The sequence below is a fragment of the Coffea arabica genome, chromosome 9e (genome assembly GCF_036785885.1).
Source record: "Coffea arabica cultivar ET-39 chromosome 9e, Coffea Arabica ET-39 HiFi, whole genome shotgun sequence".
NCBI classification, from domain to species: Eukaryota; Viridiplantae; Streptophyta; class Magnoliopsida; order Gentianales; family Rubiaceae; genus Coffea; species Coffea arabica.
The window spans coordinates 35012704-35027299 of record NC_092327.1 but is presented as its reverse complement, the minus strand read 5'-3'; the positions used below and the strand labels follow the sequence as shown (position 1 = coordinate 35027299).

Here is a 14596-nt window from a genome sequence, read left to right as displayed (position 1 = left end):
CCCTTTTAGCTTTTCGTGAGTTCTTTTTGAATACTTTAGAGGTTCTCTCGAGTGTTCATTCTTGGTTTTATTAATCAAGAAACACATTTGATTGTGGCGCCTTCTACCAAACCTTGGTTTGCTAACTCATTAGACTGTGAATTGAGATAATATCAAGAAGTTTCGGAGGTTAATCACGAATTTCAGAGGTTGATCCGCTGTCAAAGTTGAATATCACTATCATGATCCGGGCTTGTTGATCACGAGTTTCGTCACATAACGGAGATCGTATCGTATTATATGAATTTGAACAATAACATGCTAATGAATTTCCATTCTTGAATTATAAATATATCTTTATTTTCTTGACAAATATTAATTATCATAAGAAGTTAGGAAGTGTATATTTAGCAAAATAGTTAATTTAAATTCTTTCATAATCAATAATTATTTATTATGCTATAATTAATTAATGGGATAATTTTGAAAACCTCCTTTAAGATTTTTCTTAATATCATTTAGCACTCCTGAGCTTTTTAAAAGCTCACTTACTTCTCCTAGTAGTTTGACAAGGCTAGATATCCATTTCAACAGTCACAAATTGATGACATTACCTTTGCATTCTTAATAATTATTTAACCAAAAATCCCAAATATAAAGAGAATTTTGAACTCAAAAAAATTAAAATGATAACCAAATGACTATATGATATTAGTCCATATTTCTCTATATCCAAATGTGGTGAGGTAGTAAAGGTATTGTTAACTTATATTTAGTAACACCAACCACTTAAAAAGATTTTGGTTAGTAATTTACACCTTACAAAATTTTGCGGGATGAATATAAGGAAATCAAGTAATGTTTTCAAGAATTTTTTTTAAGCCTAGGAAATATGTTTTAATACATAATATAATTCAGATCATACTCAAAATTAAAATAATCTTTTTTTATACTTATGGTTTGCATGTAAAGCCTACTTATAGACAAAATTTATAAATAAGCTAGCATTAAAAAGATTAATAAAAAATGCTCTCATGATCAAATATCAAAACATTGCCTATGTTGTTTTTTTTTTGTTGGGTAAAAACAACATAATCTCTAGATATTTTCAACTTTAATTTTTAGCCTTATTTTAATTCTTATTATTAATGTAAGTTTCATAAATAGGATAACATAAGGATAGTATTGAAAGTAAAATTTTATCTCACTTGCTTTTTCCCCTCAAGGGACTAAAATCTTACAAAAATGTCAATCTAAGAAAAATAAGTGAAATTTTATAAACCTTAGGGGTGCTAAGTGATATAAGTCAACTCCTCCTTCCAAGCCTCCAACTAATCAAGACCTCAAACTTTACATTAAGGTTGTGTAGTTCTATTTTAAGTTGTTATGATTGTAAACGTGTAACAAAATGGTGGTATGAAGGGTGGAATAGATATTGTCACATAGCATATTTTTTCGCAATAAGCAAGCACTAAGGATTGAATTACTAATTCTATGTCATCCCATATTTGGTTGATTTTTTTACATGAGATGATACATCTCACTTAATTGAATTAATTTCCCATATAAGGAATAAAATAATTCCATGGAGGAGATGGTATAACTTATCTTGGAATGTGAAAGAGGTAGGATAACACCAATTTGGATTTATTTATCCTTGCTAATTGAATAATACTTTATTCTAAAAATTATATAACTCTATTCTCTCGCTACAATATAATCTAATTTTTGGACTAATTTGCCCTATTAATGGCATAACAATTTTCGGACCAATTTGTCCTTACTTATAATAATTAAATCTTGGACTAATATGCTCATATTAATGAAATAACTTATTGTTGGACTTGGACTGATTTGTCCATACTATTAACAAAACTAATAGTTTTATTCATTTGTCCATATTAATGAAATAATTTTAAAAATATAAATGAAATAATTAAAATTTTGAACCAATTTGTCTCTACAAATAAAAAAATTATGTTTTGGACTAATTTGACCATGCTAATGAAATAACTAAATTTTAGACTAATTTGCCCCTTACTATTAATAAAATTAATATTTTGACTAATTTTCCCTTATTAAAAATCTTCAATTGATTTACCCCTACTAAAAGCAAAACCATATTTGCTTGGTTAGTTTTAGTTCATAAATGGTTAGATATGTCAATTCAAACTTGTGAGTTTGGGCCAAATTTGAACTAAGCTTGAAACTTCAACATATTTGTGACTCGAGTATGGTTTTATAGTGTTAATCCGAAATCAAAAATAAAAAATTTCTACTTTTTATAAGCCAAGTTTGGGTTTTGTCAAGCTCGATTAATACTCTAATTGTTGATTTGACAAAAGAGTAGTTTGATATATAATTACGTAATCACACTTCAACCTATCTCTAATCGAACACAAGATGATGTTATTTTTAGCATATCCCACCTAATATAAAACTAGCCAAACACTGGATATGCTAATAGGTATCTCTAATCCATGGATGACTCAATCCAGAATGAGTAGTTCGAAGATAAGTAATCAATCCCTTCTCATCCAATCCGTGAACCAAACTCACCCTAAAAAGATACATATGACATTTTACACACACTAGTGGGAAATAGGACTTGCCCATGCTAAATAGAAAACCTTAACAAGAAAAGGTTAGCAGCTTTTGAGAACTAAGATTGAAGAAAAGAAAGCATAGGTAGTAAACTATGGATGACAAATGAGGTTTAATCCATTCTTAAATACCTTGTCACTGATAGATATCGCTTCACTCTAATTTCTGTATCATTCCAATTTTATCAGAAGTCTTCAGAGGGACTCTTTGCTCAAATCTCAACTTCTCTTAATTTTTCAATCACTAAAGAAACAAGCTGATCATCAAGGTTCAAGTTGGCACAGTGGTCAAGGGATCATCAATGATCAAAAGAGAATTTTCTGAATGTTCCTATTATTGCAAGAATAGATTGGCAATACAAGAAACAAACCCATCTTGTTTATTCCACCATCGTCTCAGACATTAAAACATACTACATTACACTAGTACAAGCTCTACTTCCAATTTTGAATTTGGAAAATTTTATGTAGAAACTGACAACATGGTCACGGTTTAAAAGAAAATTTTACTTTGAGCTTTTCGGTAGTTTTTTTTTTTTTCAACTGCCATATTGTACGTCTAATTACCTAAGCTAAAATTATTGATAAAAAAAAAAGGTTAAAAAGCCGAGCAGAGCAAGTTGCAACTGGTGATGTTTTCCGACATCATCAATACGTGCAGTTATTGTCACGCTCCAAATCAGCAGCCTCAAGATGGGACCCATTAACAGTTTCCCGTTTGTATTGGCTCGTATATTACCTGATCCAATACCGCGCGTGGCTTTTGGTTTTGATTTTTAGAAGGAAAAATCTTTAAACTACCGACTTTTTCCATATAATTAGTAAAGAAATCATCATTAAACGAACCAAAAAGTCCCAATAACGAATCCGGAGTAGAAAACCACTACCCAGACAATAAAATCAACAGCGAATAATGTATTTACTAAATTACCCTCCATTCATTCTCCATTTGCAATCATGATTGCAGATAGCATTCGTAATTTAAAAGTAACATTGTGGTGAATTTGTCTTTTTATATCAGAGTGTGCAACCAGGGATGTCCATATCTATATGTTGATATAAATTTTTTGGTGTTTATTTTTGGAGTGAGAAAACAGACAGAAGGTATTCAACTTTCAAGAGTGATTAAATTCTCTAAATTATTAGACTTTTGAGTGAAGCATCAAAATCCCAGTTGGAAAGCTTATTATCACTTCAATTTTACGTTTACTTTTTCAGGTATTAATTTTCTTTGTTTTGTGAAAATTAACTTCAGCTGAATTTGACAAAATTCCGTCTTTCCATATTAATCTTTTTCTAGTTTTTTGGTTGATTAAATCTCTGGTTAAGTTGTAAATTTGGTTCATCATGGACGATTATGACATGGGTTTTGCTATCTGGATTTAGTTCTCTAAAATTCCGAGTTAAAGATTTAAACTTTATTAGTGTTTGTTAGTTTTTCTCTAGCAAGTTTGAAGTTTGATCTAGTGAAAATGGTCTAGGATAGCCTTTCGTTTTGACGGGTTCTTGATTGATTTTAAGTTCCTTTATTTGTTTATGCATGAAATTTAAATGTTAGATGCAAGTTTGATCACATTAATTTGCGAAGCATAGTTTCTTGATAACAGTTCTGAATCATTTCTCTAAAATTTTGTTGGTCTACCAAAGAATGGAGTTTTCTCGTCATTTCACTTGGTATGCGCTGATGTAGCTGTGATCTTGCTGATTCTTTAATTTGATTGGTTAGCAGGAAATTCTCTGAGGGTTGATAGTTTTGGGCAGTGCATAGAGCGGTAAGACGGAAAATGTGTGCAGAATCCTGTTATTCATGCTTATTGTTTAAATTATTTTGCAGTTTACTTTGCTGTTCGAGTTGTCAACTATTGCAGAACTGATTTAAACCTAAAGATAATGATTTGAAGGAAATGGTTTGTTACTATGTGCTTGTTAGAAAAGCTACGGATGGAGTGAAAATACTAGTATAATGAATAGCAAGTTTTCAGAGAAGGGGGAGAAATTGCTGAAAGGGAGTTCTTTTTTTTTTTTTTGCTTTTCATTGTTTTTGGTTGCGTTTAAAAATGTAGATACTGCGTCTGCCTGTCCTTTTCCCTTCTCCACAGTGACTGGAATTGGATCTAGATTCTAGATGAGCATAAATCATCTTGAGTTTAGTCCTATCTTATAAAATGTTTCGCTTACAATGATAACAATGCTTGCAGGTCCTTTGCCACACGATCTTCTTATAACTTATAGGTGTAGAAGCTTTGGAGGTTCTCAATCAGAGTTACTGAATATAAAGTAAGTGGTAGCTTATTTTATATTCTGATATTCTGATTGAGAACTGATGAGCTAGCAAGCATGGGCTTGGTTTGGTCATTGTCTTTCAGTTAGTTGGGAAGGGACTGAGATTAGGTTGAAGATCCATGTAAATGGAGAGAAATGTGGGAAAAGGTATGATGGGCCAGCCAAAAAACTATGAACAGGTCAGATACAGTTCTGTGGAAACCAGAGCTGAAGGAATTGGTTCTGCAAATCAAAGATTTTTCCAGGATCCTGCCAGTTCTATTAACACTAACATAAGACCACCTGAGTTTGGTATACCAGTTGTAGCTAGACCTGTTTTGAACTATTCCATTCAGACCGGCGAGGAGTTTGCTCTTGAATTTATGCGTGACAGGGTAAATCCAAGGCAGCAATTCATCCCGAATGCTTCTGGTGCCGAACACAGTGGTGCATCCTCTTATACAGATTTGAAGGGAATACTGGGAATAACTAGTACTGGTTCTGAGAGTGGGTCAGAAGTCTCCATGATTCCCTCAGCAGGAAAGAGTCAAGTTCAGGTTCATCAAAGAAACAATTCTATGGCAACTGAAGAAAAGGATTTCTATCAGCCAGTGCAGACGGTAATTCGAAGCTCATCTGGAAATAACATTAGTCATGGTGTTCATAATCGGGGTCAACCTCGATCTGTGGATACTTCAGCAGCAAAATTGAAGTTTCTCTGCAGCTTTGGTGGTAAAATCATGCCTCGTCCCAGTGATGGAAAGTTGAGATATGTGGGTGGTGAAACGCGTATAGTTCGGGTAAACAGAGATGTATCTTGGGAGGAGCTTTTGCAGAAAACCATGGCAATCTACAATCAAACTCGTGTGATTAAATACCAGCTTCCTGGAGAGGATCTCGATGCTTTGGTGTCAGTCTCCTGCAATGAGGACCTACGAAATATGATTGACGAATGTAATGTGCTTGAAGAAGGTGGCACCCAGAAACCTAGGATGTTTCTGTTTTCGCCCAGTGACTTGGATGATTCTCAGCTTAGCCTTGGAAGCATGGAAGGTGATTCTGAGTTTCAGTATGTTGTTGCTGTGAATGGCATGGACTTTGGCTCAAGAAGAAACTCTATCGGTCTGGCAAGCACATCAGGAAACAATTTGGATGAGTTGCTGGGTTTCAGTGTTGAAAGGGAGTCCAGTCGAGTTGCAGCAGACTTGACTGGTAGTAATACTGCACAACCAATGGATGAGATGTATGTTTCTAGTCAATCTTCTCAAACCATGGGGCAGAGTTTATCACATGCTTTTGAGTCTAATCCTCATAGTTACCACGGTAATAAAGTACTAGGAGAGGTTGAGATGCGTCTGTTACCCAATTTTCAACAGAGAGAGAGTCTCCCCAAGACAGATGGCCAAAGCTTTGTTCAGTCTTCTGCTACATTGCAGTATACTTATAATTCTCACGGATCCCACCAACCAGTCAATGTAGAAAACTTGGTTCCACATTCTAGCCAAGGGCATATTGTCCGACAGGGTGGTCTTACACAAGAGCAGCCATATGTCAGCTTGCTAATACACAAACCAGAACCATTAGCAACTGAGATGAAAATTAATAGGGATAACTCAATCAAGAAGAAATCTGAATCTTATACAGATCAATCTGTAGATAACGATGTACTTGTCAAGGAGACAAAGATGAGGAGAGAGAATTCAACTCAGAGAATTACTGAACCTGAGAAAATGCAGCCTTCAGGAGGCAAGAACATTGTTTCTTCAACACAGCATGACTTTTATGCTTCAGATTTGGCTTCTAAAGATGAAGCATCAGTCGCCCGTTCTGCAGAGCATCCAGGGCCTGCAGCAGTACATTTGAAAACTAGTGAAAAGGACCAGGAACCTTTACAGAACTCAGTGACTCCTGAAGCATTTGAGGAAGAGAAAGCAGATAAGTTCAATGAAGAGGGTCATCTTTATTTATCTGGTAAAGCATCTGCCGATGGCTGTGGTGATTTAGATACCCATCCAACTGATGCTAGCCATGAACCACAAGTGCTTGCTCAGCGGATTTTTCGTTCAGAAAGAATACCAAGAGAACAAGCAGGGTTAAATCGTCTATCCAAATCTGATGATTCCTCTGGTGCCCAGTTTCTGATAACACACACGCAATCTGATGTTGCCCAGCATTTCACTGAATCAGTTGATCGGTTGCATGAAAGGAATGCAGATGGCACAGAATCATCTGACAAGATGCAGGAAAGAAATGTAGCCTCACAGACTGAGAAATTTTTACCTTCTGGTAAACCTCAGCACCATCATTTGCCCGCCACTGGAAACAAACGGGAAGTTACGGAGAAGTCCATTGAGGCAGATAGTAAAGCCACTTTTCCAAATTCCGGTATTAGTCAAGAAGCTTCTGGGTCAAATCTTCAGAAGTCTGAGCAAAAAGCTCCTGTAATTCCTGAAAAGGAAATTTCTGGTTCAAGTTGTCTTGCTGCTAGCCAAGGGATTTCTGAGAAAGTTCATGATGAGTCTACTGCCAAGTTAATGGAGCTTCCCTTGGGTGAGATAGCTGCCATAAGAATGGACCCAAGTACCAAAAAGGTTCAAATATTGCCTACTGTTGGAAAAGAGCATCCAGTTGCAGCTAGTCCTGAAGAAAAGCCTTCTACTAGTGTCAGTGTCCAAGAGCAAGGGGACATCCTTATTGACATTAATGATCGATTTCATCCTCATTTCTTGTCTGATATGTTTTCAAAGGCTAAGATAGACGGCACAAGGGTTGCTCCACTGCCTAGTGATGGAAATGGGTTGAGCTTGAATATGGAGAATCATGAACCTAAGCGCTGGTCATTCTTCCAGAAGTTGGCCCAAGATGATTTTGTGAGAAGAGATGTCTCTCTTATCGATCAGGACCATGTTGGTTTCTCACCACGTACTAATGTTGAAGATGTCGTATCAGTGGACTATAGCTTTGCACCTTCTAGAGATGTTGGAGTTGCAGTGGGTCATATTGATTCTCAAATAAATTTTGGTTCTGATGTTCAGCAGCAATCTCGTGGTTTTGTTGAACCTAATACTATGAATGTGCCTACAGATTACAATCCTTCTCAGACCACTAGCCTACAGAGCATGCAGTTTGATGGTCCAATGAATTCAAGGATACCCGAGAGTGATTATCAGGTAATATTTTTTCCAAACCTTTCTATCTTTTGAGCTTTTAATAGTTTGTGGCTTCTAATCTTTGCTTTATTACTCAAAAGGATGAGAAGATAGAAGCTCAGCATGCAGGCTTTCCTCTTATTGACCTCTCCCTGGTAGACTTTGATCCTAGTAGCTTGCAGGTATCTTGCATCTTTTTGCCAACACTATTTTATGAATATTTGGTAGAAGAATGTCTATAGTGGCCGCTCAAAATAATATCATATAGCTATAAGGCATAAAATGATGGAACAATATGTGCACAACCATTTAAATAATTTCCTTTACAAAATTAATTCGACAGTTTTTGTACTATGAAATTGCTATAAAAGGAATGGAAAGTTCATACTGACATAACTGAGTTGATTGGGAAAAAAAATAAAGATTATTGTCTCTACAAATTTGGAGAGCATTTCCTTTTATCCTTGATCATTAACTTTATGGAAGTTTTTTTCCTACTCCCATCATCTCATTTGATGTCAAAGGATTTCCAGGATTTTTCTGTTTCTTGCGTGTTTTCATGTGGCTTGTGAGCTTCTCGTATTCTAGTTGAATTGCTTGTGTTGAAGCGCTAAACAAGCCCTTGAACAGTCATGTTATTTCAGTTAGAATCTAGAACTAATTTTCAACTTGATACATTTTTCTTAGTGAGTTGAGTGTTTAATAACTAACTTGTATGGGTTGCAATCTTAGATCATCATGAATGAAGATCTTGAAGAGTTAAGGGAATTGGGATCTGGAACATTTGGGACTGTGTACCATGGAAAATGGAGGGGAACAGATGTCGCCATTAAGAGGATAAAGAAGAGCTGTTTCACTGGTCGGTCATCAGAGCAGGAGAGATTGGTGATCTGTCCTTAACATAATCTTTTTATTTTATTTTATTTTTCCCCCTCCTTTGGTAGTTCTTTATCTTGTTCTTGGTCTTATTCAATAGACTAGAATGATTAGATTGAGGATAGTTTAATGATTTTGATAACAGCTGACAGTGAATTTGCCCCAACCCTTTTTATGACTAGTACTGCAAGCATTTCAAGGGCACTTTCGATTCATGTTACATAGTTCTTAACATTCTTAATAGTCGCTCAATTTTTTTTTTGGTCCACTATGTTCTCCTCGTTAACAGCAAATTTACTTGATTGCTTTTTTGTGACAATCTCATACAGACTGTAGAGTTCTGGCGTGAAGCTGAAATCCTCTCAAAGCTTCATCATCCAAATGTGGTGGCATTTTATGGTGTAGTGCAAGATGGTCCTGGTGGAACACTTGCAACAGTCACTGAGTTCATGGTGAATGGTTCCCTCAGACATGTCTTGCTCTCAAAGGACCGGTAGTACTACATGCATGATCCTTTCCTCTAAAAGATGGCTTAATTAAGAATGGGGTAGTCTTGTTTTAGTTTGTTCTTGTGGTATATTGATATCTCTCTCTCTCTCTCTCTCTCTCTCTCAATCTGTATATGACCAGGCATCTTGATCGTCGTAAGCGGCTGACAATTGCGATGGATGCAGCTTTTGGAATGGAATATTTGCACTCCAAGAATATTGTGCACTTTGATTTGAAATGTGATAACTTGCTTGTCAACTTGAAGGATCCTTCTCGCCCTATCTGCAAGGTGACTGAACAAATTAGCTGTTTTTTTTATTACTGTAGCTCAGCATGGTGAGTTGGATAATTTTTTCTCAAGTTGCATATGATGCTTTGATGAATGATTTGGTGCTATAGTACTCACGGTGTGGGCTTGTCAGTGCCTTAGTGCTTCCTCTTTACTTGGAAGAAATTATGACCCAGGAATTTACATGTAGAAGACGAGAAACTTAGTGGTGCATTTTATTAAGGAAATCTGGTTCTTAGAATTATGCTGATCCCATGCAGGTGGGTGACTTTGGGCTGTCAAAAATCAAAAGAAATACCTTGGTTACTGGTGGTGTTAGGGGAACGCTTCCATGGATGGCTCCAGAACTATTGAATGGCAGCAGTAGTAAGGTTTCTGAAAAGGTGAGTGCATGCATGTGTGTGTTCATTCTGTTTTATACATGATCCGGCATTTAGAAAAAAGCAAACTTAATGTAATAGTTTTAGACGGTGTATTTAGCACATACCTAGCATGTGCCAGAGAGTTCTTTTGGTAGTTTGTCTATTCCTGTCTTTTAAACATACTGTTCCCCTCTCTCATTGCTAACTCTTTAAGTTATGCTGGGTTTTGACTTTCCCATTTTCATATTTACATAGCTCAATGTCTTGAAAATTCCAGTGTTTATGTTCTTTAGTACACTTAGGCCTTGTTTGATAATCCAATTCAGCACTTAAACTTAATGGGTTTAGATATATTCAGCCGTGTTTGATAATCAAAAATAGAACATTTGAATTAATTAAGTGGCACTGATTTTTCTAGGCGAAATTTGCTCCCAAAAATAAGTGACAAGCTATTCACTTATCACTTGATGTGATATGCACTCAAATTTATCAAATTTAGTACTTAATAGTTTAGTAACTTAACAGATTCAAATTTCAGATATCAGATTTCAGGTTTCAAATTTCAGTTTTTAGACTTCAATTTTATCAATCGCACCGCACCCTAATAAAAAATTTGTTATGCCAGATGATAGTTGTGTCAAAGAAGGAAGAATTTGTCGCTATTTTAATAATTCAAAAATTCATTTAACAAAGTATTGTTGTTTAAGCAACAATTTTTTTTTGCAGGTTGATGTCTTCTCCTTTGGAATTGTACTTTGGGAGATTCTTACTGGTGAAGAACCTTATGCCAATATGCATTACGGAGCAATCATAGGTTTGTTCAACTTGCTTTAAGTATTCATTTTATATCTTCTCTAGCATGCTAGTTTTGTAATAGGAATTTCTTGACGCTGATCCCTTTGTGGAATTCTTGTATAATAATTATTATGTATAATAATCAACTCTTATACGAGAGATTGGCGACTATATTTTTAACCAATCATTTTTCATTGATAGCAGTCATTGTCATTCGGCACAGGATATTTAGGTTCTCCAAAGTATTTCCTAAGTGTACTGCATGTTCCAGTGTTACTGGCTGCTGTTAACTCCATTGTAGGAATGTTGGGGATATAATTTGTGACATAGGTCTCGTCTGTTGAGCCACTGTCAGTTAAGGTAGACATAGGCTGGTTCTGCATATGGGGTATCATTTTCTTACTTCTTGTTATAGTGCGCCTGTCAACCTGGATACCTGGACCCCGTTAATACATTAGGGTAATCCCTGTGTTCTTGAATGTCTTTTAAGTCCCCTATCTTCTTCTTCAATTTCTTACGGCTGCTTGCAAATCCATCTTACTTTATTTCAGATTCTGCAACTAAGAATTGTGACAACTCCAACTGTAATATTTATCTCATTTGGTGCTGCATCAAGCTTTGGTTTATTGAACAAGATTTGCTTATGTTGTCTTTCGGATTAAAGGCTCTATTATGATCTCAAGACATGCTCATAAATTTATTTCTTCAATCATGGTTGCAAACAAATTACTACAAGACAGTCTTGATCTTCTGAAAAGGTGTTGATACAAAATGCAAAATTAGCCAAAAAAACTATTTGCACTTGTGGAGAACAAAAATCTAAGGGATGCAGCTGATTCCATACACCGTAAATAGCTAATATTTATCTTCTTGGTTCATGTAATATTTACTGTAAAACAAAATGCTAACTGTAGATGATTACCTTTTTTATTCGAGAACTGGTTTATTTAATTAAATTGTTGACCATGTCATCTTTGAAGCAGAGATTTTTTTTTTTTTTCAAAAGGAAAAGCTGATTTGTCATGATTTTCCAATGTGACATCTTATTACCTTCTCTACAGGGGGTATAGTGAACAACACATTGAGGCCACCTGTGCCAAGCTACTGTGACCCTGATTGGACATTACTCATGGAACAGTGTTGGGCTCCAGATCCTGCTGCACGTCCATCATTCACTGAAATTGCCAGACGCTTACGCTTGATGTCTACAGCAGGTCCGACTAGAACACAAGGTTATACGAAACAAAACCAGTTATCCAAGTGATGACGTACTCTGTTTCTTTGTTGCCTTCTAAATTTCCTGTTAAGAGTTCCAGAGCATAAGTCTAAATTTGAGTATAGTATGAGTGGGAAACTTTGAGTTACCCAGGAGTTTCTATATATGGTGTGAAATAACAAAAGCCATTCAGACGAACTATGTATGAAGCATGTAGAGTTACATGCAAAACGTGAAAAGCAGTATATATTTTGTATAGTATTATTTGTATCTATGTGATATAGCAATTGAACTTTAGTTTTGTGATGGTCAAATGGTCTCAAATGATTTTAACGTTTTTGCTTTGCAACCTATTCAGTGGCTATAATTCAGACCAACTGCTAGATTTACGAAACAGAGTATCTGCCAACAGTTTGTTTGGCTTGAAATGATTCTGTTTTCATTTTCAAATTCACTCGTAGGATTATGGGACAAAGATTTGTTAGTTTCCTGAACACAAGCACATCTTAATTTTTTTTTTCCGAAACGATTCTAGTCTTGTATTGATCATAAAATGAGCTTTACAGTTTGGAGCAAAGGCCCCTCATCTCTATACAAAAAGTGCTTAATAGTACAGAGGATTGAGCCATTTCTCATCATGTAAAATGCCTAAAGCATAGTCACCAATTCTATTACTAACATGGTTAACATTCTTAGTCATAAAGCAAAAAGAGCACATGTGAAACAAAGCTTTCAAACTAAGTATATCCTCAACTAGAGTGTGCATTTTGATATTTGATGCACTTCTAGAGTGAATTTGCTGGAGCAGTTGCTTATTACAGCTCTGTATGATGATCTTCCTCCATCCCTTCACTGCTAGTTTACTCATGGCTAACTTGATTGCCTCAGCTTCATCCAATTGTGGACAACTGTAACTTCTTTCATGTATTGCCCAAGCTGCCACTATAACATCTCCTTCGATAATAGCAGTCACTCCTATCCCAACCTCATTACCGTTCGATCTCCTGTGCGTAGCAATATTCACTTTAACCGCCTCTGCATTCTCCACTTCTATCCTCTGAGTTTGGCTAGCAGCTGTTTCTTCTATACTCATCTTCTCTTGGTCTTTGTATGCTTCGCAAAACTCAATCCACTCCTCTTGAGCTTTCTGTATTGTTGCCATCGCATATCTTTGTTTGTTGTTGAATTCCCACTCATTTCTATTTTTCCACACTTGCCATAGGATGTTTACTATTAGACATAGATGTTCAGCATCAGATTGTCTAGATCTGGCACCTACAATTTCAATCCACCAAGCCTTGAAACATCCTTGTTTTTCCATAGCGCCGCGCCATCCCACTGTATAGGTGCTATCTGCCAGACCTGCTTGGCTTGCCTGCAGTTCAGCAATGCATGTACCAGAGTCTCTACTCCTTCTCCACATGCTTTACAGATAGGGTCTCCCTTCTTTGTCCTACTAAAGATTACTTTATTGACTGGAAGAGCATTGTTTATGCACTTCCACATGAAGATCTTCAGTTTATGCTTGATGTTTAGTTTCAATAAGCAAGACCACATCTGTTTGGCTGAACTATGTATACTTGTTCCACTTTCCTTGTATCCTGCCCCTTCCTGGGTTTCCTTCTCTTGCATCAGTACCTTGTATCCTGAGTTCACTGTGTAATGCCTCGTTGAGTTATGTAACCAGAAGTTGCTGTCCTCCTTTTCTGACAAGCTGATGGGAATGCTTAATATCCTTTCTGCATCAACATCTTAATTAACATAGTCTAATATTTGACAAGGAGAAGCAAATGTCTGACCTAGAAGATGGATTCCACATGTCACTTTTGTGTTTCGTTGCAAATATAGGCTCGTGGCAGGAATTCTGCATTCAGCCTAGTTGTAACTTTGAAGTTCGGTGGAGCTGCAATTCTCTTATCTGCTGCTAAAATGCGTTCCATCTTGCTCTTGCTCACTTTTCTTTTCATTTCACGCTTCTCCCTTCTATGTTATTTTGGGGATCGAGCAGCTGCCCCTGGGAGCAATTGTCTGGACTGTGAAGTTTAGTGGATCCCCCCTTCAGAGAGTTGATTTTCAAGCATTGTTGAAAAGATCAGCTGCCCCCTGGGACTGTAGCGAGGTTTTGATGGTAAGGAAAGGGGGATTAAACATTTAAACTCAGGACTTGAAGGATCTTCTTCGGTGGATCCCTCTTGTTCCTGTTTAGTCCCCTTCATTTCGGATCGGATCGACTTAGAAAATGGAAAGATTTGTACAAGTTATACATTTTCTTCATATCCATGCAATTGAGTCCTTAGGTTTCCGAAATAATGTAAAAAGAAGTGCTTCGAACCATTGTTATTTGACTCGGACCGTTTCTAAAAAAGTTGAGGTATCTCGAATTGTTTGTTAACACGGACAAACTCAGGGAAAACCTCTGAAATGCAATGGCTTCTGTTGTCCGTTCACTACAACACTTAAAAAGAGTTGTATTGTGCGATGTCTTATGCGGATCGCTTTGTTCAACTGACACATATTAATTAATAGCCTGGGGATTTTCTGCTGGCCACTTTTTTTCTGGTCTATTTATCCGAGTG

At 36.3% G+C, this 14596-nt stretch overlaps 1 protein-coding gene across 3 annotated transcripts; it reads left to right on the top strand.

Annotated features, from left to right (window-relative positions):
- Positions 1-3425: 3425 nt before the first annotated feature.
- On the top strand, positions 3426-12317 carry LOC113710306 (uncharacterized). Of its 3 annotated transcripts, none has more exons than XM_027233235.2 (10): positions 3426-3800; positions 4312-4354; positions 4781-8014; positions 8095-8175; positions 8726-8878; positions 9199-9362; positions 9500-9647; positions 9908-10030; positions 10736-10823; positions 11866-12317. In XM_027233235.2, the coding sequence occupies exons 3-10, from the start codon at positions 4991-4993 to the stop codon at positions 12066-12068; spliced, it is 3984 nt and encodes a 1327-aa protein (XP_027089036.2). In that variant the 5' UTR covers positions 3426-3800; positions 4312-4354; positions 4781-4990; the 3' UTR covers positions 12069-12317. The 3 variants fall into 3 exon arrangements, with proteins under 3 accessions (XP_027089036.2, XP_027089037.2, XP_071922044.1); XM_072065943.1 differs by having other exon boundaries at positions 3659-3800; positions 4309-4354; XM_027233236.2 differs by lacking the exon at positions 4312-4354 and having other exon boundaries at positions 3634-3800.
- Positions 12318-14596: the final 2279 nt, after the last annotated feature.